General features: G+C 35.4%; 2 protein-coding genes across 3 annotated transcripts; both read right to left on the minus strand.

The window, feature by feature from the left end:
• Positions 1–3,323: 3,323 nt before the first annotated feature.
• Positions 3,324–4,508, minus strand: LOC116297317 (melanopsin-B-like). Its single transcript, XM_031705535.2, has one exon. It carries the CDS (start codon positions 4,275–4,277, stop codon positions 3,336–3,338), a length of 942 nt encoding a protein of 313 aa, XP_031561395.2. The 5' UTR covers positions 4,278–4,508; the 3' UTR covers positions 3,324–3,335.
• A 2,134-nt stretch (positions 4,509–6,642) lies between these two features.
• Positions 6,643–23,779, minus strand: LOC116297314 (RUN domain-containing protein 1). Of its 2 annotated transcripts, XM_089040009.1 has the most exons (20): positions 23,518–23,779; positions 19,473–19,560; positions 19,041–19,091; positions 18,573–18,680; positions 18,177–18,355; positions 16,498–16,539; positions 16,197–16,260; positions 16,014–16,080; positions 15,750–15,859; positions 14,753–14,908; positions 14,128–14,195; positions 13,535–13,615; positions 13,150–13,354; positions 12,483–12,575; positions 12,065–12,187; positions 11,447–11,539; positions 10,778–10,846; positions 10,129–10,157; positions 9,590–9,684; positions 6,643–8,845 (listed from the first exon to the last, which is right to left on the minus strand). In XM_089040009.1, exons 1-20 carry the CDS (start codon positions 23,637–23,639, stop codon positions 8,730–8,732), a joined length of 1,959 nt encoding a protein of 652 aa, XP_088896135.1. In that variant the 5' UTR covers positions 23,640–23,779; the 3' UTR covers positions 6,643–8,729. The 2 variants fall into 2 exon arrangements, with proteins under 2 accessions (XP_088896135.1, XP_088896136.1); XM_089040010.1 differs by lacking the exon at positions 14,753–14,908.
• Positions 23,780–25,191: the final 1,412 nt, after the last annotated feature.

Raw genomic sequence — 25,191 nt, forward strand, 5'->3', positions numbered from 1 at the left:
TTGTCGTTTGTTTTATTTTACTTTCCAAAGTAGGAGTTTTGGATTAGAGATAATAATATTTATATCAAATGGCAAGATGGTTGGTTATTCTTAAGGAAGAGAAGGAAAACAATGCATGTCTTAAGAATGAATAAGAAATGAATTTTTATCCTTTCAATTATTGGCGATATTATTTTGGTCCTTTATTATATCTGGCTTTCCTTTCTTTCTACGTACATTTAGCTTTCTTGTCTATTTTTGACTTTGTTCATGGCCTAGATTAATTAATTGCTTCAATATTCTGTCATAACAAAGTCCTTATCCTCTTAGACCCTCGCACGTTCAAAACTCGTCATGAATAATTTATTTTTGTTGAAGTTGGTCACCCGTCACTTTTACCGACACTAAAGCAAACAATGGCCTGACCAGTCTTCGTATAAGCCTTTTCATAGTTTAAGAATCGATTTCACTGCGCATGCGATTTTATCCCGAATTTCTCACCTTCTTTTGTTTAATTAAGAACAAAAGAAGGTTTAGACACAAGAAAGTGAGAAATTCGGGATAAATTCGCATGCGCAGTGGAGTCGATTCTTAAACTATGAAAAGCCTTATTTATTAGATTTATCCAAAGGGAGCTCGAAAGGGATCTGAAAGTAGTGACGTAGAAATGACGTAAGCAACGTTATTGTTTTCCATTTAATGTTTGGAAATCAATAATTTCAAGAGGAAAAACGATACCTCAGTTTTGCAAATTTTCTCAATTCTAATCTGGGTAACATTTCCTTTCGGATCGGCTGCTTTGTCTTTTTATTACTGTCAAATATTTGATTAATAATGCCATCTCGAGAGAATATTTTTGGTTAATCGGTTTTGGGAAGTGGCTTCCTGTCCACCATGTCCCCACAATTCCATTAAGCAATGCTTCGTGTGGGTTTTATCATAAAAAAAGCTGTTACCATTATGGGCATGAACCCTTGATTTTATTCAAAGCCGTCGCTAGGAAAACTACCGACAACGCCCAGTAACTAAAGGACTCTCCTTAGCAACGTGAACGTCATAGACAAGTTGAAGAACGTCAAACTGTAATTAAGATTCCAAAAGATCAATTGATCTTTACGTTCATTCGTTCTTTCATTCCATTCATTCCACCCATTAATCTTAACCTCATAAAGCTATTAAACTAGTAGTCCCTTTAATTTCCAAGAAACGACCAATAAGTATTGAACTATGAATCTTAACCCGTTAAACTAGCCAAAGTCTTCCCTACAAACGCCAAGCTAGTATTGACGTCAGAAAAACAGGATTTCAAAATATATTCCGTTATCGTAGCAATAGAGAAATTTTTTTTTCGGATTCGTTATTGATACGTCCGAGACAACACCCAAGGTTTCCATGGTATTAGTATATATGGTTATCTTATCGCGCAGCCTATAAATGCCGACTATTTTAAATGGAACCTTGAAGCTGGTGCTTTTGTTATATCGTACCACAAGCAATGGCATTTTTAAACGACATCTTTCATCGAAATGTTACGTTGATGAACTTCAACATTTCAATGCATATAGCCACCAAATATGAAAATCGCTTACGACTATATCAAGGATATACTGAAAAACTGCTTGCTTCTCTCTCGAGAAGTTACGATAGCAGTAACGTGGACTCTCAACCCAAATGGATATTTATACCACGCTGTTTGGTACCTCTCGCTATTCAGAAGGTACAGCCCGGTAGAGAAGTCAAGCAGCCCACTGAAGGACCCAAAATTACACACTACGTTCACCACAATGGTACGTTTCTCTAATGTAAATCTTCGAATTTTACATACCATTTCAGAAAATGGTGTACTCAACTTCGACTCATTAGAAGAAGAGACTTTAGGGTTGAGCAGGAACTTAGCCACCAGTGGATATTACACCAGCAAAAAGAAGAGGAAACAAAGGAGGGTGATGAGGAGAGCTACCATAGTGGAAGACCGAAACATGAAGAGTTATGCGAGTCTACAGAGTCAAGACAAGCAGAAGAGGACGACTATTATGAAACCTTGCGCAAGTCCCTCTGTCAGGGCTTGGTCATTCTTTCGCACAATGGTCGGTAGCTATACTTCTTCAACCTATGAAGTAACGTAACTTGTTAGTCTATAAGAGATATGAGTAGACACTCTACTCTCTACCTTCCAATACCCATAATACTTTGGGGGCTTTGGGGGACTCATGCTGAAGGCTGATCAGACAATGTTGAAAATATACCTCGTTTGATATCCAGATATAAAATGAAACAGTATACGTATGAAACACAGAAAGATAAAGCAGTTTAAAGCAAATTTTATTTAACATTTCTTCGTAAGTCATGAATCAGTACATTATTGTTTCTGTAATGCCAAATCTTATATATATATATATATTTATGTATTGTAGGTGATGCCTGTAAACTCTCCGGCATTCATGGTCTTGTCATTGCCATTTTGATATGCTTCCTGGTATTGAGATGCTCTGTGATTTTGTTTCGTTAGATGCTTTCCTATATACCCGATAGGTCATTGAAATATTTAAAGTGGACGAAGTTGAACTTCGCTCATCTAATTTCCTGCCGAGTTTCTTTGGCTGCTTGGAAAATCGTTTTTCAACTGTGGAACTGTAAGTAGTGCCCTCCTGGTAATTTCCATTTGATGAGGTTTTCTTATTTAAAAGCTCATCAACTGATTGGTGTACTGAAAACTTGTCATTCGTAAGACGTTTTCCGCTAGACGAGGTTTTCTTTCTGTATTCTCCCGTTTTGTCGTCAACCTTGTCATCATGGCTGCTTTCAGTATTCTTCGTGGAAGGACGCTCTTGGTTTTCATCATTGCTTTCAGCAACTATTTCAACCTCTTCTGGTTTGTTTTCTTGGACTTTGTTTTTCACTTTAATTTTATTCTCGGCATCACCTTCGTCTTTTACGATTCTTCTTCTATTATTGCCATTCTTGGTACCTATTTCATTAAGAACGAAAACACTACCAACCTCCAATTCGTCGTTTTCATCATATTTGAACACAAAGGGTATCTTTAAAAGCTTTAAAACCGAGTTTCGAAATCTGAAACGATAGAAAGAATTTATTTACTTTCGTTAAAACATTTTCTTTTTCAAATTTCTTGTCAAACTTCTTTTTATGTGTTCAAAAAGTGGCAGTGTGCGCGCGGTACTGTTGGATATAGCTTCAATCGTGCTAAAGGAGAGGAGAAAGGGGCAGCGGCCCATTTTTTATTTCTTAATCGTAGAAACATTTTTTACAGAACAATATGTAAACATAGGTTTTTGGCTAGTTCTTTAACCTTCTTCAGTAAAAGTAAAAGGGGTCACCGATAAATAAATGTTTTCTTACTTTGGGTTCACGATAGCATAGATAAAAGGGTTGCATATTGCACTGGTCTTGGCTAACAACGTCGGAGCCATTTCTATTTCTGGGCTGATTGAAGATTTCTTTCCAAACATGCAAATTACTACCACAATTGCGTAAGGCAGCCAAGCTATGGTGAAGAAGACAATAGCGAACATGCACATTTTGTTGATGTTTCTTAGATTTCTGAAGCAAAGGTTGACAAAGTAGTAATTACTTTCACTGGTATTCTTGTTGATCACCTTTCGGATTTTGGCGAGGTATATTGTCGATACAGAAACAGGAATGATGTAGGCCATGGTCAGTAGAAACATCACATATACTCGTCCGCTTGTGTTTTCGGGAGACCATTGTGGCACGCAGTTTGTACCAGCTCCTTCGATGCTCATTTCAGTTATTCCAGTCAACGGAGGAAGCATTGCACAGACGGAATACAACCACACACCAAGCAGAACCTTGGTTTGTGAGTTGTCGCGTTCAATTCTATTACCCACAAATGGCTTGTTCTTCACCAAGAGGTAGATTTTTACTGTAATAACTGCCATTGTTGCTATCATTGATACGCTTCCTGTTCCTGCGACAAATCCAACAAAATGGCAGATCTTATCATTGAAGATCCACCCTTTCATCACAGAGGAAACGAAAGTAAACGGCAGACTTCCATAAAGCAAAAGAAAGTTCGAAGCAATTATGCTTAAGAAGCACGGTGTTAGAATTTTTTTGCGATACTCCCGTTTCAGCAGGACTATGAACATGATCAACTGGGTGCAGGATCCAGCCAATAGAAGGAAAGCTGAATATACTGACACTGCCTTGTAGCCTGTTGATGACAGTCGTTTATATGAACCATCCATAATGAAAAGAATATAGTCTGGTCGAAAACCTATGGAAAGAAAAAAGATAATACTTTGTAAGATAGCCATGAAAGGTTAGAGAGAGCTGCATGACTAGTGAAGATGAGTTTCGGTAGACATGTTGTCCGCCAGCAACAATGCCGTGATTTTTTGTGAAAAGAGACTTCGTTTTCCAAAGAATTCATTAAACCTTCTCGATCTGCTATATTTTTTTATACTTAGAACTAACCCGAGAAGGCAAGGCAAGGCAAGGAAAAAGAAAACAAAAGATCATTCCGATGGCTGTACCAATATCATGCATCCACGAGTAAAAAAAAAAAAAAAAAAAAAAAAAATCCCCCTAGTGCTAATCGAAAAACCGTGGGCACCTAGAAATATTAATATTGCGTGCAGGAAGATAACAGGAACCTTTCTGATTGATTACAAAACCATCTTGAAATATTTCTAGGTGCCCACGGTTTTTCAATTTGCATTGTAATTCAGTCTATTCGACGACTAAACTTTACTTTCGCGAATAAGTAATGATTGATTGAATGAAGAATGAATAAATGACTTCAAGGTAAGTAGCTTAAATGGGAGAGCGAAAAGAAATATATATGTATCAACCAGTCATCAAGGCCGAAAGTGAAAATCTGTTCCCTGCTAGCAGAGTCTCTCTTCTCTTTCTCTCCCTTCTTTCAGGCGGGGAGGAAGGAGACAGTCTATTTTTCTCTCTCAACCAAAACAAAAGGAAAATAGGCTCTGCTAGCAGGGAAGAAAATCTGGAACTCAAAAAATGAATATATATGAAGGTGTTTTTGCTGCATCGATAGTTATTAAACTGAGATTTTTTTTTTTGAGTATAATTTCTTCAAGCATATATTTTTCACACGAATCAACTCTTTCGAATAGATTAGTTACGACTTACCCTTCTATCGAATATAAACTCTTTCCATTTCTTTCAAACCAAGTTTTCACGGTGTCATTTTGGCTGAGATCAGTTCCGAAAATGTTACATAATAAAACATTACGCCTTTATGAACGAGGAAAGGTGCGACGTCATTAACATCAAAGCTGCCGCCGTTTTGAGAAATGAGCCGGTCAGAAATAACCTGTCAGCGGTATTCAGTTAAATTGCATATTCGTATAGCGCTTGCAATATCGTACTGGACAGAGAAAATATCTTCTCCTGTGGGGAGGAGAGGGGTCAATGTGGCACACACTTCTGGAAGTGTACTGACATTACCTAAAGGCTTTTGTTTTGTTTTCTCCTTTGTTTTTGTTTTTGTTTTTTCCCCCGAATGTTTAACTCTGAAAGCATTTGTAGTTGTTTTATATTTCACCCTAGAAAAACAACACGACCATGCCGCCAATTTTGCATCGCAATTAAAGAAATAGTCATACATTTTGACGCAATTGCTCTTTAATTAACTCATGGGAGTGGCATCCGACTTCTTTGTCATAACAAGAAATCTCCAAAAATTATTGGTGGAGCCACGATGGTTTCACTTTTCATTTTTTTATTTTTGGCTTATAAAATCAATATACACCGCGGTTCCTTTTCAAAGGGTGAAACTGGAAAAAAAAAAAAAAAAAAAAAAAGGAAAATTTTATCACATCCATTAAATAGATAAAACACTAAATTTTTTACCTTTTTGTCAAATAAAAAGGTACATACCATTTCTAATAATTTGAATTTATTTTTAAAATCTATAAAAAAGTTAAGAAAGAAAAAAATTGTAAGAGACTTTATTGGGATTTTTGGGATCTAACTTCGCGATTTTACAAGAAAGCAGAATTACCACGATCAGTCACTGATTGTATATTTGTGAAGATTTGTGAATATTTTGACGTTAAACTGAGGCTAACGCTGTGTAAATGAAAGTGTAGTTATCAAGGAACACAGCTCGGTATTTTACGAATTCGACTAGGACAGCTATGTTCAAATCGAATTTACGTATCTGCAGGATAATATACAGCTATTTCAAAAAAATTTGAATACTGAGAACTGCATACCGAATGGTTCATTCAAAAACCGAAGTGCATTGTGGGTCATAGTGACATTGTCTAAAGTAGGATTAATAATTATTATTTATCCTATTTTTAGTACATTCTATCCGAATCAATATACTAACTACATGTAGAGAGTTAATTGCTATATATTTACTTTTTATTTTAAATTAACGAGACCCAAAATGCCCTTTGGTCTTTGAAAGCACTATTCAGTATGCAGTATTCAGTATACAACCTTTTTTGAAAAAGCTGTATAAGCTACAAAACTTCAACCCGCAATATCCATAAAACAGAACTATGTATAACTAGCACCGAATAGAGCGTTTTCACTTTGCGTCACAGTGGCCAGGTTGGTGTACCAAAACAATACAATACTCCAGTTTCGGGTTCTCTTTGCTCAGTCTTACTCTCGTTTGTGCGTTATAATATTCAACTATTCAACTAAAACCAGTGGCATTTTAATCAACTCGTATTGTTCCGTAGTACATACATTCCTTACTTTACAATGGACCTTAATGGAAGAAAAGAACACATTGTACACAATCGAGGCTAAGACTGAGAAAAGGCGAACTCGAAATGGGAGTATTCTACCATCCTCTAGTATTGAGCTCTATTCTTATGCAAAAACTGTGCAGAAAGTTTGCTACACCAATATGTGTGCACTAAAAACACAATCTACCAACAATAACATCCTACTATTTTTAATTTAGTGCTGCTTCATAGAATAAGTTTGAGAACTCTAAAGGGTTGTAATCAATTTGAAAATTCCCATTTAATTTATTTCTTCTCGATACCCAGATTACATCATAAGTTATTTATAACTTAAAAGTAATAATGCTAAATAAATTATATATATAGGTCCCACCAATTAACTTTGTAGACAAATTAGGAACCCATAAGATACCCTTGCAAAGCCAGTTACAAAACTATTATTTGTAATATTTTTTTTTTACATGTATTAGACATATAAGGATTTAGGATGAGAGTTTGGAATTACTAAGTCGACTTCACGCCATATATATCCGTGAAACGATCACTACCCATGTAAAAATCGCTTACATATAGTTGCCAACTACTATGGGCCAAATGCAAAACTTGCACCGATGTGAGGCTTAAGTTGTGAACAAAGGGATCTGGCATGATTCGTGACTTTTGAATCACGCCAGATTGCTTTGAAACACGCCAGATCCCTTTGATGCGTTCTTAAGTAGTGGCAACAACCCAGATATATAATAAAAACTCATTTATGTGTTAGTCTGTGATAAGAGTTTTCTGGGTTTTTCTTGGTGTAGCAAGCTTTATTGTATTCTGGGATCCTTGTTTTGCAGGGTTTAGCTCCAAATTCATTATCCTGGACCATTGTTTTATTGTCTTCATGCCTCAGACTTTGATTACAGCGCTTCTCAGTCACATGCGTGAAATCGTAAAATTTGCCATCGTGACGAAGTGGGTTTTGGTGGACGTCAATCAATGCGTTTCCATGACCTTTGTGTTTTCTGACAATGCTGCGAAAAACTTTGATTGGCGTCCACCAAAACTCTATTATGTCTCAAAAATGTTTTTCACGATTTCGCGCGTGATTGAGATGCGCCGTAACATGATGCATGTGGTGTAGCTTGGGTACAAACAACACCACATATGGCAGGATAAATGTTTGTAACCAAGCTTGACCATAATGCATTTTTTATCAAACTCAATAAAGAAGTCTATGTCTGCTCACTGTGTTAAGCATTGGGGTCAAAATTAAGACTTCAACATATAAAATCCAAATAAGATGAGGATTTACAACAATTAATTAAGTACTATAGACCCCTTGCAGTACTTCGGAATGCAGCTCAATTTGAGGGCGGTTTCCAATTGTAGGGAGATTGAAATTATTTCGTTTTGTCCTCCAAATTGAGCTTCTTTGACGACATAGCAAAGGTTCTATTGCTGGACATCAAATTATGATGCACAGTCTTCATTATGCAGGAATACTAAAACACCTCTTATTATCTCGGATGGACTAGAAGCTAATATGAAATTACAAAACAAGTGATACAAATCCCATTGAGAAAAAGCGTGATTTATTTTGTATCTTCATATTAGGGTGCAAACAATTAATCCGTGAAACACTAATTACAAAATAGTACAAAATAGTGCTAATTAAGCAATAGAAAACAATGGAATTTGCAAGAAATTGTGCTATTTAGTACATTTAGTATTACTAAAGTTTCATGGATATATTGTTTGCACTCTAACCTCGAATCCAAGATAATTTTGAGAATAGAAGGGTCTATTTTTGAACAGCAATCTAAAAACAAAGCAAACTTATTTGTATACTACTTGTAAAAAAAAACTTACAAAAACACCTAACACAAACAAAAGAATGAAAAAAAGCAAAAAACGGACGTTGCGACGAGTATCTACAGATTCGAATTTTTTATATTCTTATAATATATTCTTACCAATTATGGTTTCATAATTAATTATTTAATAAATAGCCTATACTGCATTATATTTTGTCAGTTAATAATCATATCATGGTTTCTAAGGTTCCCCAAAAGCATCATTGATTTTTGTCAAGTGTCGTATAGCTAGGTCCTCTGGTAGATGGAAATCAAAGGGCTGTAGTCGTTCAAGATATGTTAATGCTTCGGTCATTCCTGTGGAAAGAACAAGTGAAAAGGATTGAGTGATCGTTTACGTAACATAATGGATGGGCGGATGGGCGGATGGACGGATAGACGGATGGACGGATGGACGGATGGGCGGATAGACGGATGGCGGATGGCGGATGGGCGGATGGGCGGATGGGCGGATGGACGGATGGACGGATGGACGGATGGACGGATGGACGGATAGACGGATGGATGGACGGATATACGGATGGACGGATGGACGGATGGACGGATGGATGGATGGATGGATAGATGAATGGATGGACGGACGGACGGATGGATGGATGGATGGATGGATAGATGAATGGATGGACGGACGGACGGACGGACGGACGGATGGATGGATGGTAGGATGGATGGATGGATGGATGGATGGATGGATGGATGGATGGATGGATGGATGGATGGATGGATGGATGGTAGGATGGTAGGATGGATGGATGGATGGATGGATGGGTGGGTGGGTGGGTGGATGGATGGGTGGGTGAGTAGATGAATAGATAGGTGACTGGATAGAAGGGCATATTGATGGGTAAGGTAGGGCGACAAGTGGTGGATTGACAAGTGGGTGGTTGGGTGATTGGAAGGATAAATGTATTGATAGGCGGATGGTTGGGTGAAAGGCATGGTGATGGTTGATTGTTTGATAGATGAAAGTACGAAATACGAACGCAAAAATATTTATCTTTTCAACTTTCAAGGGAAAATCTTACGTGATATCATACTCACCAGATTTAATGACGTATGCCCAAGACTGATAATGTTCATCGATAACGGTTGATGTTCTGGTTACAATCCGACACCACTGGACTAACGCTTTTTGGCTTTAGAAAAAAGAATCACAATACAATTAACAATCAGAAATAATTATCACATATAGGTGGAGTTCCCTCTGTGTATTTGTATAGATGTCTCGGTGAAGTAAGAAAAATTGTTTAAAATAGACCGGTTTCCATTTTTATAAATACCGCTGTGCTCCTTGATTACAGACTCATTTAATAAAGGTTAGCCTCATTACAGTGTCAACATTTTCGCAAATAGTAAGAGTAAAGTAAAGAATGCACTACTTCAACAATAACAATACAAATACTTTCAAATCTCACAGACGTTCACTGGAACACACGTTAATTCTACAAACAAATCGAGGCTAACAATGTGAAACAGAGAACTCGAAACTGCAACCGCAAGATGAACAAAAGCAGAAATCTACGCTTTTAGGGTTGCTTGGTGATTAAGATAAGGGGAAACGCGTTCAGTTTATTACTTACTTGAGTCCTGCGCAGACTAATGACTTGAACTGGGAACAAAGACGTACAAGCAACACATCAGTAACATGGAAAAACTAACAGAGAATGCAGGTTGGAAAAAGTTTTGTTGTATGTTGCATACCAAGCCCAGAATGCAATATAGGCGATGGGAATCCAATCAGCAAAAGGTGACAACGATATGAAATTTTCACAAACTTTGTTTTTTAAGCATATTTTCTTCTGCGCTGACATTTACATATGATCCACAATACACTTTAAACTTGGTAAGCCGCATGGAACATGTATCATAAACCTTTTTTGAGATAGCGAACATGGTGCATTGTGGTCTAGCTTCGGTACAAACATTATGCCTTATATGGTGTTGTTTGTACTGAATCTAGACCACAATGCACCATGTTCGCTATCTCAAAAAAGGTTTATGATACATGCAACATGAAACATTCTAACGGTAAATTTTTATTTGATCTATCGTTTGCCTTATCAGTTGGGTTGCACCTGTTTACACCGACCATTACACCGTCCACGCAGGAGTGGTAAACACATTAAATAGAACTTGCAATATGCAATATGCATCATATTCTTCAATAGCTGTATGTACAAAAGTATGCAGTGTAATGCGGATATTATCAATTATAAGTTATGAAATTACCATGGCATCCATGCTTCGTCGACAGGGTTCGTGCGTTGTTTTTATTCGATGCAGAGTTCTTAGCAACGTCTGTAAAAGAAGGCAGGAATATATGAAAATAATATTGTAAATTACGACTTGGAGAGGGAACTATATCAAAAGAGAACTGGAATTATAAGAAAAGTAAAACAAAATTATATATGTGAATATATGTCTTTATACCAAGAAATGTATATTTGGTGATCCATGTATTTGTGACATGCATAAAGTACCATAAACTGTTCTCATAATGGCTGACAAGTGAACGAAAGGTCACCACGTCACGAAAGGTCACCACTTCACGAGGTCATTAAAGTTCACAACAAGATATGAAAGCACATGTAATGCGTTAATAGAAAGTATAAGAAATTGGCCTTTTGTTTTGACTTGAAGTCGCGCTATCCACCTTTATTTTGAATGAGCAGCTTTGCTCAGCCTTGCAAAATGACTGGGTGGCCTCACTTTCGTACGCTCTTCAGTCATTATGAGAACGCGGTGAATACGACTAAAGCCTCGCAATTTGAATTTTGAACGTGACCTATTTAAAGCCTCATTTTTTTGACGTCTTATAATGTTTGGCTGAGGGGTTAGATGGGGTGGTGCCTCCATAGAATGGCTTAGACCAGTCAAAATAACATTACTCGTACGAACCTGTTTTGCAGTAGTCGCGCAGCTGCCATCAAGTGCAATGCCAAAAGCCTCTGATAAACGACTTGCTGGTGTGGAGTTGTACTCGCGGCCATGCTGATGAAATACCAACATTAATATAGTAATTGGAAATCAAGGCTGGCGTAGCCGTAGTTCACCTGTATCTCGCCTCTCGGGTTTGATTCCTGACTCATCACATGTGAGTAGAGTTTGTTAGTTCTCTTCTTTGATTCGAGGGATTTTCCCCGGGTCACCGATTTTCCCTGGCATACTAAATTCCAATTAGATATAATATTTAGCTGTGCCCTGACTTTCGTCAGGTTATATTTAGGGTATCAATAAAATTTGAACAAAGACCTGACAAGCACCTAACTCACAAATGCAGTGACTTCGAGGTTGGTCGCATTGCATGTGTGCCCTAGCTTTCCGGCCATCCAAGAATCGGTTGGCAAGGGTTGGCGTGCGCTTCTAATGCGTCGCCTCTGACCGGGTTAGATTCTTTTCGTATGTGAGAAGAGTTGTTAATTGGTGTTGAGGGAAAATTTGGAAACCATGCTTCATGCTTTAACTGTTATACTTGCCCCCTTGAAACAACAACACGGCGTATTTTGTGGATCTCACCTTCAATGCGTAATAGCTATCGAATAACTCCCAAACGTGCATTCCCTGAGGCAGTGAAGATCTGGTCGTAGGGACAATACAAGCAACGAGAGATTTGGACGAAATTAGACGACTTTCCACAGTCTACAGTCAAAATAATAGGTTAGTACCGCACAATATACAATAGTTTTATTCATAACGGGAAACGCATTGACCTATAAGAGTCATCAGTGATATGCATTTATCAAAATTATATGAGCATAGAAAAAGATTTGCGCTGCAGCAAAAATAGTCACGGCACGGTCACGGAAAGGTATTGACGGTGTCGCTGAGCCAATCAGAGAGCGCAAATTTCAGGATTCTATCCAATCAGAATACTGGAAAACGGTACCGCAGAGGTTAGTTATATTGGTTTGATTATATCTATATATATTCTTACCCTCACTAGTCCATGTTGCATTACTTCCTTCAGGGACATCGCCAGGTCTTTACGTACTGCGTTAATGAGCTCAGCATCTCGATGGTAATTATACTGTAATAGGAGAGTACGATAAATGAATTAAAAACCAATACACCTAATTCGACGCAAAAAATTAATTAATTAATTAAAAATTTTCAAAATTCGGTGTAATGTTTTTCCATTACTAGATATGCCACAATTCATTCCTTCGATGACTCTTTGCTTGAGTTGTATTCATATTCACGTGTCTTCTCATGTACAACCGTTAAACAAAAATAAAATTATACTCTAAGGAATGACACGTGGTCTGTAATGGCAAAATATTGCTCCACGAAAAAAAAAAAAAAAAAAATTGAGGATTTCCTCGTAAAAAGATTTTCCTTTCACAGTTCCCTGCGCCATCTTGAAAGGTAGCCGTGCCTTTGCGTCGAAGTGAGACGAACGCTGAGCTTGCAATGGCATGGCTACCTTTCAAGATGGCGTAAGAAACTGTGAAAAGGGACTAGTGCATTTCGTTATTTCATTGAGTCGAGCTTTTGACTATTCCGGCCATCTTCAAGGTTTGCGCAGTTGCAGAAAAAAATGGTCTTAACTTGAAGTCAAATTTTCAGAAACATGAACGCATGTGTAAAACACTTCTACTCACTTTTTCTTCAGCGACAGCTGTGTCCACTGACGACACAGAACTGGCTCTAGATCTTCTGGAACTCTGTCTACTAAAGCTTTTAACTGAGTCAGGTGATCGCGGTGAGTAAAGATCGGACGCAGACCATTCGTCGGTATCTTGATCTAACGCGTATTTTATTCTTGCTACATTTTCTACTGATGCTTGAAGCTTTGATAAAAGCTCGCTGTAGATAAATAATGGAATTATTCAATTTGAATATCTATGAATCACATGTGGGTCATGCAATTTTTACTTACAGTGAAAATCCCACCAGTCCCCACCGCCCCCGTCCCCCCCCCCCCCCCCCCCCCAATGCAAGTAAAAAAATGAACGGTCCCCTAGTACACTTTCAAGAATCACTTACAAGTATCCAGGTACAGCAACACTTGCAGACGCCTTCCTTAATATCTGTTCCTCAATCTGCTTCCCGGAACAGCCAAACTGACTGGAAAACAGAATACCGTGGTTATTTTTTATTATGCATTCAACTTCTAGCGATCCCAGCGCCCTTTGTTCTTACTGCGCATGCTCGACTTCGTCAGTTTCACACGCTACGAATGGTTCAAAAATTCTGCTCATCCGAGAACTCACTCTCGACCGCAAAGCTGTCATTCTTAATGCGCATGCTCCACGACGAAAAGCTGTTTCGACAATCACCACCCTATGCGTTCAGAACTGTACTCCCTCAGAGTACTCACTGTATATATAATCCCTCGCACTTGACGTCAAAGCAGCTCAATTTGGAGGACAAAACAAAAGAATTTCAACATCATGAGAATTGAAAAACTAGTGTATGTCATACAAATTGAACTGTATTCCGACGTGCTTCAAGGGGTCTTTACCCAAGCGCCCTGTCCTTCTAGTAACTGCGCACGATGAACAAAATACCAGACATAATAACAATATAATCTTTCAAGATGTCATATGCCTTGGTTGCTGAATCATAGCGTTAGTTACCTGATGGCGAATATCTGTAATATTGCCAGAGCACGTCTAATTATAGCCAGACTAGCATCACGAATTCTCTGTAAAGTTGCGATAAATAATAATAATAATTAGAGCATGATCCAGAAATTATAACAATAATCTATCTAGAAGTTGAAAAAAAAAAAAAAAAAAAAAAAAAAAAGGAACTCGTAGCGCTCTCGTCTTGAATGGAAGATAACAAGCATTTTCGAATATAAGTTTAGAACGATATAACAATAGTTACGTAAAAAATATACTGAAAAAAATGTATATGTTAATTGATTTGTAGCAGTAATAGCCTTTAACAGGACGAGAGGCAGTTTCCAATTCGTTTCTGTCAAGAGCAATAAATATAACTGAGAGGACAGGGTTAATGAATGAAAACTGGGCACTAGTGAACGTCTTTTTATTACGTGATCTGGTGACGTAACTCATCAACTATTAACGGTGCGTTTTGTGCAGATGATTTACGACATCCTGAAACTTTAAGAAGAAAATAATCGAAGGAAACTTTTCTTTGGTGTCAGGTCACGTGACGTGCATGACTAAGCGTGACGTAATGATAATGTCTAAACAAAACATTAAGTATTTATTTGCAATTAACTTAGTGCCGCACCTTGCTGCGCGCCTGTTCTGGGGTAAGGGGCACATGAAGACAGCACCCATTGTCGCCTTCCTCGGACAGATCAAGGGAGTAATCGCATTCGTACCCAAGGTCTCTGCTTTCTGTCAGGGAGGACGCACTTCTTTTGAAAGCGGCTGAGTTACTGAGCTAATGGGGTCAAACAAAAAACAAAGGCTCAGGACCTGATGCACCAAGGGTTAATGATACCTAAAGAGAGTGGCTGAGACTTGCTTTACTACATTCTCTCCGTTATTAGTAAATGAAGTTAAATGTGAGTATTATCTTTGTCATGCACTAGAGCGCAAACAATATATCCGTGAAATATTAGTAATACTAACTTACACTATTTTATGCTAATTCTTTTGTTTTCTTTTGTTTAACTAGACCTATTTTGAACAATTCAGTAATTAGTGTTTAACGGATATATTGTTTGCACTAGCTCTATAATGGTGTTTTCATTTAGTTAGTAAGTTAGTTTGACCATTTTTTTAGTGCAAAGTGTTAGTGGGAAGTGTTGGAAAATAAAGTGTAGAACAAAAGATACCTCGATCGGGAAAAACAAAACAAACAGAATAAAATAAGTTAACGTTAGGCATATCCATGAAGAAATTAGATTTCACAATAATACCCTTCTACTTTGGACTAGTTTTATATAGACTAGCTATACAATGGTTTTGAGTGAAATACCATGGAATATTCCATGACACACCGTGCCTTTTCCAGTATACACACGAGCCGTAGCACATCATTGAAAATACACCTAGGCTGCAATGCCTGATGGGAAGTTACAGTGGAATATCTCCGAATATACATCGATTTTCCTGCATTCTGAATGGCTTTATTTTCAATGTTGTGGGAAATGCAAATTAAAATCAATACAAGTCAAATTAAATACCGTTAAAACTATAATTTTAAGTAACCACGTTTTGTAAAAATCTTATTCAGAAGTTTTGTATTGTTATTTTGGTTTATTATCAAATCAATCTACCTTCGTCTTTTCTTTTTGAGGCCGTTCTGTCTCGGACACGCGGACAGGATACGAACAAGGATATTGTAAATGTGTTGTCTCAGTCTTGGACTGTCCAGTATTAACTTCACCTGAGTATAACAATTATTACGAAATTGGAAATGTAAGTTGGTTTAGGAATGAATGAGCGTTTTTCTATTTTTGATAGCAAATTTTACGAATATTGTTGACTGTATAAAAGCTTAACTATTAAATATGACACTGTTTGTTTTTTTTAATTCATACCTTGTAGAAACTGTACAAATCTCTCAAGATCTATTATTTGAGAAGTAAGTTGTTTCACAAGTTCTTCCTGAAATGTAAGAGAATACTCATTGTATAATATTCTTTTTGTTTACAATGTTATAAATGTCTTCATTCCCTGATTTGTGGAGTTAGACTTCTATATAAAGGCAACAAGAAGCTTACCTTTTTCTTGGGATGCATGACTTGTCCCAGTGCTGAATCAACATTACGTCTAACATCGTCATCACTAAAAACATTAAAATCAAAGTTTAACTAACACCAGAAACCTTCTGTACTCTGTTTACATCATAGAGTGCTGACAAATTTGTACAAATTAGTGCATAGTTTCGTAGGTATACTGTCTACTGAGGTCTACTGAACTTACTAATTTTTGCATTTGTGCAATTTCTCAGGATGTTTTTCACAGATATATGGCATGCCTTCTAATAATTAAGCTTAATTAATCCAATACATTTGTACAAACCTCATTTTGTCAAATCCATCAAGTGTTAATCCAGTTCTCGCCCTGTTAGCAACACAAAACAATATGACACTACTTAATTTGCAACAAATACATAGCTGCATAACAAGAAAATGGTTTTATTATTAGATACAGGCTAAGAAAAGAAGCCAGTTAGTTTTCTAACGAGCTAGTTCTAAAACATACATTTTTTTATCATCGTTTAGTGAATTATTTTTTAGCAATAGGTAAAGATGTTTTAATGACATAAAATTGTTTATGGGAGATTACATATTCATTTAATTGTGCTTTTAAAATTCCTTTACTAATCCACTGAAATTTTTAAAATGGGAAAGTTTCTGCCAGGATTTATATTTAAGTCTATTTAATTCTGGCTTAATTTTTTAAGAGACATAGTAGAGACATTTGTAGTGAAATGGGTGAGTGTAGTGTAGAGTGCTCACAATAAATCCATGAAACAAATACTAATTTTTAGCACTAAATAGTGATAATTAAACAATAGAAAACAAAGGATTCTGTATGAAATAGTACTAATTAGTACTATTTAATGTTCACGGTTTTAGTGCGTGCACTCTAGTATATGGTACAGACATTTACAACTTTATTTTTAAATGTTTATAAGGCTTTTAGATATCTTTTTAAATTTTTAAGTTTTATGGATAAATCTTTAGTTATTTTTATCATCTTTCAATTATGCAAAGTGCAGGTTAAAACTGGTTTTATTATGTACCATGGCTTTGTGCTGCACATTCTTGTCTTCTTGGTATAGTAGGCATACAAAAAGTTTAATTTAGGGCTGTAAAACAAGATTGTTTAGTTCATTTGTTTTAGTTTATTTATGTATTTTAATCTAGAATACAAATTCCTTATATTTCGGGGGGGGGGGGGGATTATCGTATATTAATTGAACTGTTTGAGCAGAGGTATTCTTTTCTCCCATCTACAGAACTGAGCAGAAGGAATAAAAAGACCTCTGCAAAGCATGGTGTATATTAATTTTTAGATTTATACATGTTAATGTTAGTTGTTTATTTGTTGCATTTGAAAAAATATATATTTTATTTCGTTTTTTTTAATTGTCATTCTCCATTGAATTTTAAAGTTATTTACAGATGAAGGTGAAAAAATATGCTAATAACAATATTATAGAAATAATTTACCATTTGTCACTAGCTGAAAGGAATAGTCTCCTTCACAGTTCCCTGCGCCATCTTGAAAGGTAGCCGTGCTTTTGCATCGAAGCAAGACGAACGGTGAGCTTGCAATGATAGAGACCTTTTTTAACACCTCAAACAATCATTCACATGTCTCTATCATTGCAAGGTCACCGTTGTTCTCGCTTCAATGCAAAGGCATGGCTACCTTTCAAGATGGCGCAGGGAACTGTAAAAGGGTCTATTGAACTCATGACCTTTTGGATAACAGGTCAGTCATACTCTAGCTACCGAGCTATAGGTATCTAAAAGGTCATGGCTTTGATTTCTTTCAGGGACTCTGAATTAACTCCTTTCAACTAATGATAAAATAATGATATCAAGCTATACTTACTTCCCTACAAGAGATAATGAATACATTTCATCATAAACAATTTAGTTTATTGTTAAATGTTAATTTATAAACAATAGATAGATTAATGAATTCAATATCCAATATTAACTTTAAGTAACTCCTGCGTGTCTTACTTGAGTTGCTCAAGAACTATCCTTTGTTTTTCAATCAGCTTTTCTGGATCCATTTCATCTCCAAGACTGTTACTTGCTTCCTCTGCAACGCACTTCTCCATTTCCTCCAGCTGCTGTTTCAGCTGTCCTATCAATCTGTCCTGTTTCTGTTTCTGTTTTCCAATCGCTGCCTCTGTATCCTTGAATTAATTATTTTATATTTAATAGAAGGGTTTCAAAAAAATTCAGGTTTCTATGTTTACTTGACGTGATTTAAAATAATAAGATACATGTACCAGTAGTATTTATAAATTGATTAGATTGTATGGACAATTAGTAAATTATCTAGTGTATACCCCAGACATTTAGCAATTAAATTCTATATACTTAATATATATTATATAATTATATACTTACTGCGACATCTTTTAGAGGAGGACTGCTACACTGGCTTGGGCCCTTACTGCCACCCCTTACATCAGGGCAGCCTTGAAATGCAAATTCCTCCAGAGCTTTAAGTAAGTGCTAAAGTAGAGAAAATGAAACAGGATGAAAATAGAGAATTATAGAATTTAAAAAAAAGTCATAACAGTTTTCTGATTCAATAAGGTGAATTAGCATGTGTCTGTCTTTTACTGGCCAAGATACATTATCTTACAGTTTATACAAATATGATTATAGGTTTTTAATATGTGAATTCACAGACTTGTCTCAGCCTTCATCCAATCAACTTTGTTGGATTGTATTATTTTTAATATTGCAAGACAAAAGTATGCAAACATACAGTGAATCATCAGTGGTCACAGTTTTGAGCTATGATTGAGCTGTAATATCATATATTTTATTTATGGGTTTCCAGTGGTAGTGAACTCTACATATACATACCTCTCTTCCTTCTGGAGGTGCTGCAACCACTTGTTTTAATCGAAACTGAACCTGAAGTAATGAGTACACATCAATTAAAAATATACATTCATGAATGTATAATCTATAGAAAATGCTTTTGTTTTCAATTTGGTGTACACAATGAAAATTGTATATTATAAATAATAATTTCTTAATAATTATAATAATACAACTTCAAATAGAAAGGGTCACAAATGGCAGTTGGGACTGTTAAACTTGTGGCCCTTTATGTTAATCATTTTAAAATTTGCCTTATTCTCTCTTTCATCTTTCTTCTTGCTTACAATAATGTAGAACAAGAGGTGGTATGATCACGGGAATTTAAAAGAACTGAACTTTCAAAAAAAGTAAGGTCTACCTTAAATATTAACATTTAATGAACCAAATAGAAATCACAGGGATAATACATACTTGAGCAAAATGATTCGTAAGCGAAATAAGCGAAGAGTTCAGTTCTTCATGTTCTTCTTGGAGCTCGTGTAGCTTCAAGTGGTCTGATCTGAAAAAAAGCATTTTTAAAATTCATCAATAATTTCATAATTTTAAAAATATATACAGTACATGGTGAGGAAATTTAAAAAAAAATTTTTTTTTTAAATTAGAAATTCCATTCCAATGTATAAAATAACATGCATTTATAATATATTTATCCATAAAATACCTATATTTCTCCTTTTTGAAAAACTGATATTTTCACATGTGAAAATAACGTTATTTTCACATGTGAAAATATCGTTTCCATGTGTATTTAAGCTATTAGTTTATAAATAAGAACTTTTTATAACAATAAAAAGCTTGTTAAGTTGATTTTATGGATAATTATATAATAAACAGAATATTACATGGGCGCTTGGAGATACGAAATTTTTCTTCTTGTGCTGAAAATAGACTCACTCATTCAGTGCGCTCACTCGTGAGAGATCTTTTCAACACTCGAAGATAAATTTTATCTCTGCGCGCCCATGTAATATCCTCTATATACATTGTGAGACTGCTTTACCTAGTTTTATGAATCGTGACTTACAGACACTAAATTTTGTTGGAGGGAAAATTAGCATCAAAAAATTGCAATCATACATAGCAGGTTACAAAATTTAAGTCCTATTCACCAACAAAAGATGATATTGTAAGCTTGTATTTTTATTGCTTTTCAGTCAGTTATAAATCTAATACAGTACCACATCTGGATCTTTCAACATTTATGTAAATTTCTCTTTGATCTTTTGAATATTTTCCACTCTAGTATTGAGATTTCAATTTTTTTCTTTATCTGTATTGGTTATGGTTTCAACTGTTTTCCCCCTTGTCTTTATATTTTAAAAAAATGCTTTGTTTTAAATTATCATAATTTCTTTAGGGCAAGCTGTAGAATAAAACTCAAATAATTTTATCATCAGTAATTTTATATTAATGTTGTAAATTTGTTGCTAACAAATATATTGTGTTTACTATAAATTATTTTAACTCGTTTGATTTAATTTGTTAATACATATGTGTAATACATATTGAATGAGATGTAAGAAATGCCATATTGTAGAACAGAATAGTAAGACAAAATAGGATACAAAAAATGTTGTTCACAGCAGTGAATACAAGTTAGAGCACTCAGTATACAACTCAAAATACTTTAAACAATATAAATAAGTAATACTGTACAACAATTTAAATTGAGATAGCAGCTTTCAAAAAGAGTTAATAGAAAATATTATATTGTTAAATTGTTTAAAGAAATTGTTGGAGGCTGAAAGTTGTATCCTAGTATGTTAAAAAAGAGATATCAAGCCAAATCCTTGATATTAAATAAACCACTACATTCAAAAATAGTCACAATATATCTAACCTTTAGTTTTGACTTTAGCGTAGATTAGATTTCAAAAGTCTAATATCCAGCCTTTTAGAGAAAAGTTGTAATATCTTTGTACACATCAAAAAAGCAATCGTAAACCCTCAAACCTTTGTCTTCAAGAGGGCTACATGTATGTTTTGGTGAGTCGAATTTGTTATTTAAATTTAAAGCCATTTGTGATAGTTTGTGTTGACTGAAGCTAAAAGACATTAATTCAAGCATTCTTTTAAGAGCTGTAAAATGTCATGGTAACCAGCGAGACAACTTCAGGCTTTTGGCTTTCATATGTGATCAAACTATTAGGATTTTTTATTTTATTAGTTTTACATATTAATATATGTAAAAATTATAATATTTCTTTTTTCAAATGAATAGATTATAATTCAAACTAAATTTTGGAATTGCGAAATAAATAATAGCATTTTATTCTAATTATTTTGTATATTTCCCCATACTGAGTAATTATAACATTATTATTAAAGAAATACATAGTAGATGTGTATGCATGCTGTACATACTGTACCTGCTGTATGTGTGCAGTTATAAAGCAGTGGGGATTGGCAGAACAGGAAATTTTTTTTTAGGAAAATGATGACACATCAGAGCGCTCTTAAAGAGTGCTTTGTGACTGCACACAGCACAGCAAGCACAAAAAAAGCTTTTTGAGAGCCACGATGATTTATGTAATTGTTAAAATACTAGTTGTTTCTCTTGTTGATATTGCCAAGTGCTCTACAGCTCATAAGAGTCAGGGCTTAAATAATGGCTAGACTAGAGATTGGCCAGAACTGAGACTTGTCCCGTTGAATTAATTGCCTTACCAGTCATTTTGACCACTATTGTCTAGCCAGAAATTTTTATGTTTTTGTTTTTTTACAGTGATCATATTGGATTACTTGAGTACACAGAACGGTGGATACAGGATGATTCAAGGGGGTAACTATAACATATAAAACCAGCATATTACTTCTTTTTACATCCCACTTTAATTATTTGCATTATTTTTAAGAATCCAAATGGAAGTGGAGGACTGACTAGTATATAGTGATTATCACATCTTATAATAAGTGCTTGATATTGTTTTTATTCATGAGTTTCCATATCATTCACAAACAAGCTAGTCTGTGAGCGAGTGAGTGATATGACATGGAAAATGAGTGAATAAAAAAGAAATTAGGCTTTATATGTAAACATGAAATAATTTTTTATTACACATTTAGTCGATAAAATGAAAGTCGATAAAATGAAAAAATTCCAGCTTACCGTGAAGTGATAATTGTATCACTTCATTCATATTGTTTTTGTCACACGGATATCAACCCTAAATGTGTAATAAAACATTATTTCATGTTTACATATAAAGCTTAATCTCTTTTTTATAGTATAATTATAAGTCCTTTCTTCTTTATTTTTTGATGAAACGTACTAGATTGACTGAGAAAATGAGAGAAAGAAATAACATTTCAATCTTCTTCCTTTCAAACTTTTTGCTCCCAGTTATGAGTTCCTCCTACTTTCCCACCCAATCTCTGAATATGAGCCCTCCCAGCTATATAAGCCAATCAAAACAAAAAACAAAAATAAAAAACTCTTTAAAATGATTTTAAGCCAAGTTTGTTCTGTATGAAAAAAGTTTCTCATGAACTTTTGAATGTAGATATTTTAAACACAATGTCGTAATAGAGAGAGGGAGAATGTTTTCAAGTGGATCTTAGAATATCATATTACATTCAAACCACACTGCAACCTCTTTAAGTTTATTTCATTCCAAAATCTGCCAGTAAAAAATCTATTTTCCATAATTTGGTAAATCTGAAATATTCGATTTCAAATGCTCATTTAATCAGAGTTAATTACTCTGATTTAATTTACTAACAACAATTACTCTTCATCGTAAATTAACCACTAAAATGGTTCATTAAACATTAGTTTAATTATCAATCAGTGATAATCATTACAATGTAGGTGTGTAAAGGTGCGGTGTATAAAATTTAAAATATCTAAAACAAGTAGAAATACCCCATGAAATCAGATAAAAATATCGATTCTCCTAAGACAAAATATAATTAGGTTACTCGCTCGTTATAAATTATGCATGCAAAGAGACATTTCTATATATCCAAACAGCAATATTAACACAAAAATTGCAAGAGAATATGTTTAAAAAAGGACTATATGGAAAAGAAAAAAGACAATATATTCGTGAAAAAGCTAGATTGTTATTAGAATGTTCGTTTGATACGATATAATTCATATATTCGAACAAATTTGCATTTTATTCGAATACATTTAAAACATCTAAAAATCGATTAACCGAGGAATAAAATTCCCTACCAACAAGCACACGAAAAAAGGTAATGTAGCAAGGACTCACAAACGCAAATCCTTTCAAAGGGAAATACTGTATCATAAGGTTTTAAATCAAAATAAAACAATGAAAACAAAACCAAATGAAGCAGTCGGTTCGTAAACAAGAAATCTAGCGACGCGGAAAAAAGCGTCAATTTAACAGCTGACACTGAGACGACTTTAAAAACATCGCTCACAAATTTCTTCTCTAAAATTTCACTACATAGTCTTGGTTGCTCATAGTTATAAACTAGTGCTTACGTTTTAGCATCATCTGAGTTTTCTTGAACATTTGAGTCCATCGCTGCTCCTAGTGGCGGCCATCTTTCTTCGAGAGGTCGAGATGGATAGATCCCAGAATCGTCAAACTCGTAGTCTGCCATACTGTTTCTACGAACGATCAAACACTATTGAGTACACTTAGTCCATTATTTTAAATAAAAAAACGCTTCGTTTTCGGCGAAACGGAAAAATAAATCAAGTAGAGATCAATGAATCGTTCGATCATTCATGACGTCCAGTGTGTGGGAGGTCGACTTACCAGGGAGGGCTCGGGAAATTTTGTCAACCAGCTGACGGAGCTAGTGCCATTCCCCACTCTGCACTACTAATTTAAATTTTCCCTCGCGCGCAAACATAAATCTTTGCATAAAGGCCACAAAGGCTATTCTATATAAATGCATATAAAGTAAGATTTTATTGAATACGATAAAGATCACAAAATAATAAATTCGGATAATTGAAAGTATATTCAAAGAATATATATCAGCAGCAACGGAATGTCTTCAAGATTGATTGGGATCGGATAGAAGACAGCTTGAGGGCTATTTTGGTTACTACATTAATTTAAATAGTACGCGCCCTCTGATTTGTTTCCGGCTAGTAGAGTCTCCCTCGTTGGCGATTCGTGGGAGAGAAAATAACAGGGAATCTGATTACTTGATGGCATTTTCCGCTAACATGCATCGGTTTTCGTGCAGCACCACCTTCCCTCCATCCTCTCTGCAGTCAATAATTTTGTAACTTGATAGGAATGGCTTGAGAATTACGACCCCAAGATTGATTTATCTATAAAATAAAACAGCTATCAGCTTGCTTCTTTAAGTAAAATATACAGGCGCATATTAGAGTGCCAACAATATAACCGTGAAACTTTAGTAATACTAAATAGCACAATTTCATGCAAATTCCATTGTTTTCTATTGTTTAACTAGCACTATTTTGTACTACCTGTATTAGTAATTAGTGTTTCATGGATTAATTGTTTGCACTCTATTTATTATTATTTATTATTTAAGTAAAATATGCATGCGCAGGATATATGAAGAAAAACACACAGCCATAGTCGAGCCATAGTCGAAATGAACTTATCTCTGCGGGTTTGATTACGGCTGCATGCAGGTTTTATTTATTGTATCACCATACATTTTTTACACAGAATCCTTGCTTGGGCTACCATTGAGCACGAGGATAGCTTCAGCACCATGATCTGTTACCGACTTAGTTATTGATTAGTGGGTTTCCATCGAGTTTTGCAGGGGTGCTGACGCACAAGTTGCTAAACACAAAAAAAAAGCGTTACGTTTCGTGCTATTCTAACTTCTTGAGCCTTAAACAACCGACTCAAGCACCTAAAACTCGATGAAAGTTGGCTAATCGATGATTGAATACTCTTTATGGTGAAAGAATTGTGTGATACTTTACTCTAGCGTGATTCAAACTGGTTTGATCTCTAAAAAACCGGGGGGGGGGGGGGGTACTACCATCCCAACTTGGGTAGGGATGTGCAGACAGGACCTCAAAACCCTGACCCTATCCCAGACCTAAAATTTTTATTTTACATACCCTACCCCAGACTAAAACTAAGGATTGTGCACCCTATCCCAGACTAAAAAACGGAAAAGACAGATATTCAATAGATTGCACAATCCGAAT

Source organism: Actinia tenebrosa, unplaced genomic scaffold (assembly GCF_029948245.1).
Source record: "Actinia tenebrosa isolate PJP-AT-01 unplaced genomic scaffold, QUT_ActTen_1.0 PGA_scaffold7__59_contigs__length_16204524, whole genome shotgun sequence".
Classification (NCBI taxonomy): domain Eukaryota; kingdom Metazoa; phylum Cnidaria; class Anthozoa; order Actiniaria; family Actiniidae; genus Actinia; species Actinia tenebrosa.

Excerpts from the sequence above, each read along its gene's own strand:
- LOC116297317 (XM_031705535.2), bottom strand. The coding sequence starts at position 4,277 with ATGGCTATCTTACAAAGTATTATCTTTTTTCTTTCCATAGGTTTTCGA.
- LOC116297314 (XM_089040009.1), bottom strand. The coding sequence starts at position 23,639 with ATGGCAGACTACGAGTTTGACGATTCTGGGATCTATCCATCTCGACCT. Across the intron at positions 16,261-16,497 it reads GATGGATTTGACAAAATGAG|TGATGACGATGTTAGACGTA; the intron begins GTTTGTACAAAT and ends TAATGTTTTTAG. Across the intron at positions 10,847-11,446 it reads GCGCGACTACTGCAAAACAG|ACGTTGCTAAGAACTCTGCA; the intron begins GTTCGTACGAGT and ends CTTCTTTTACAG.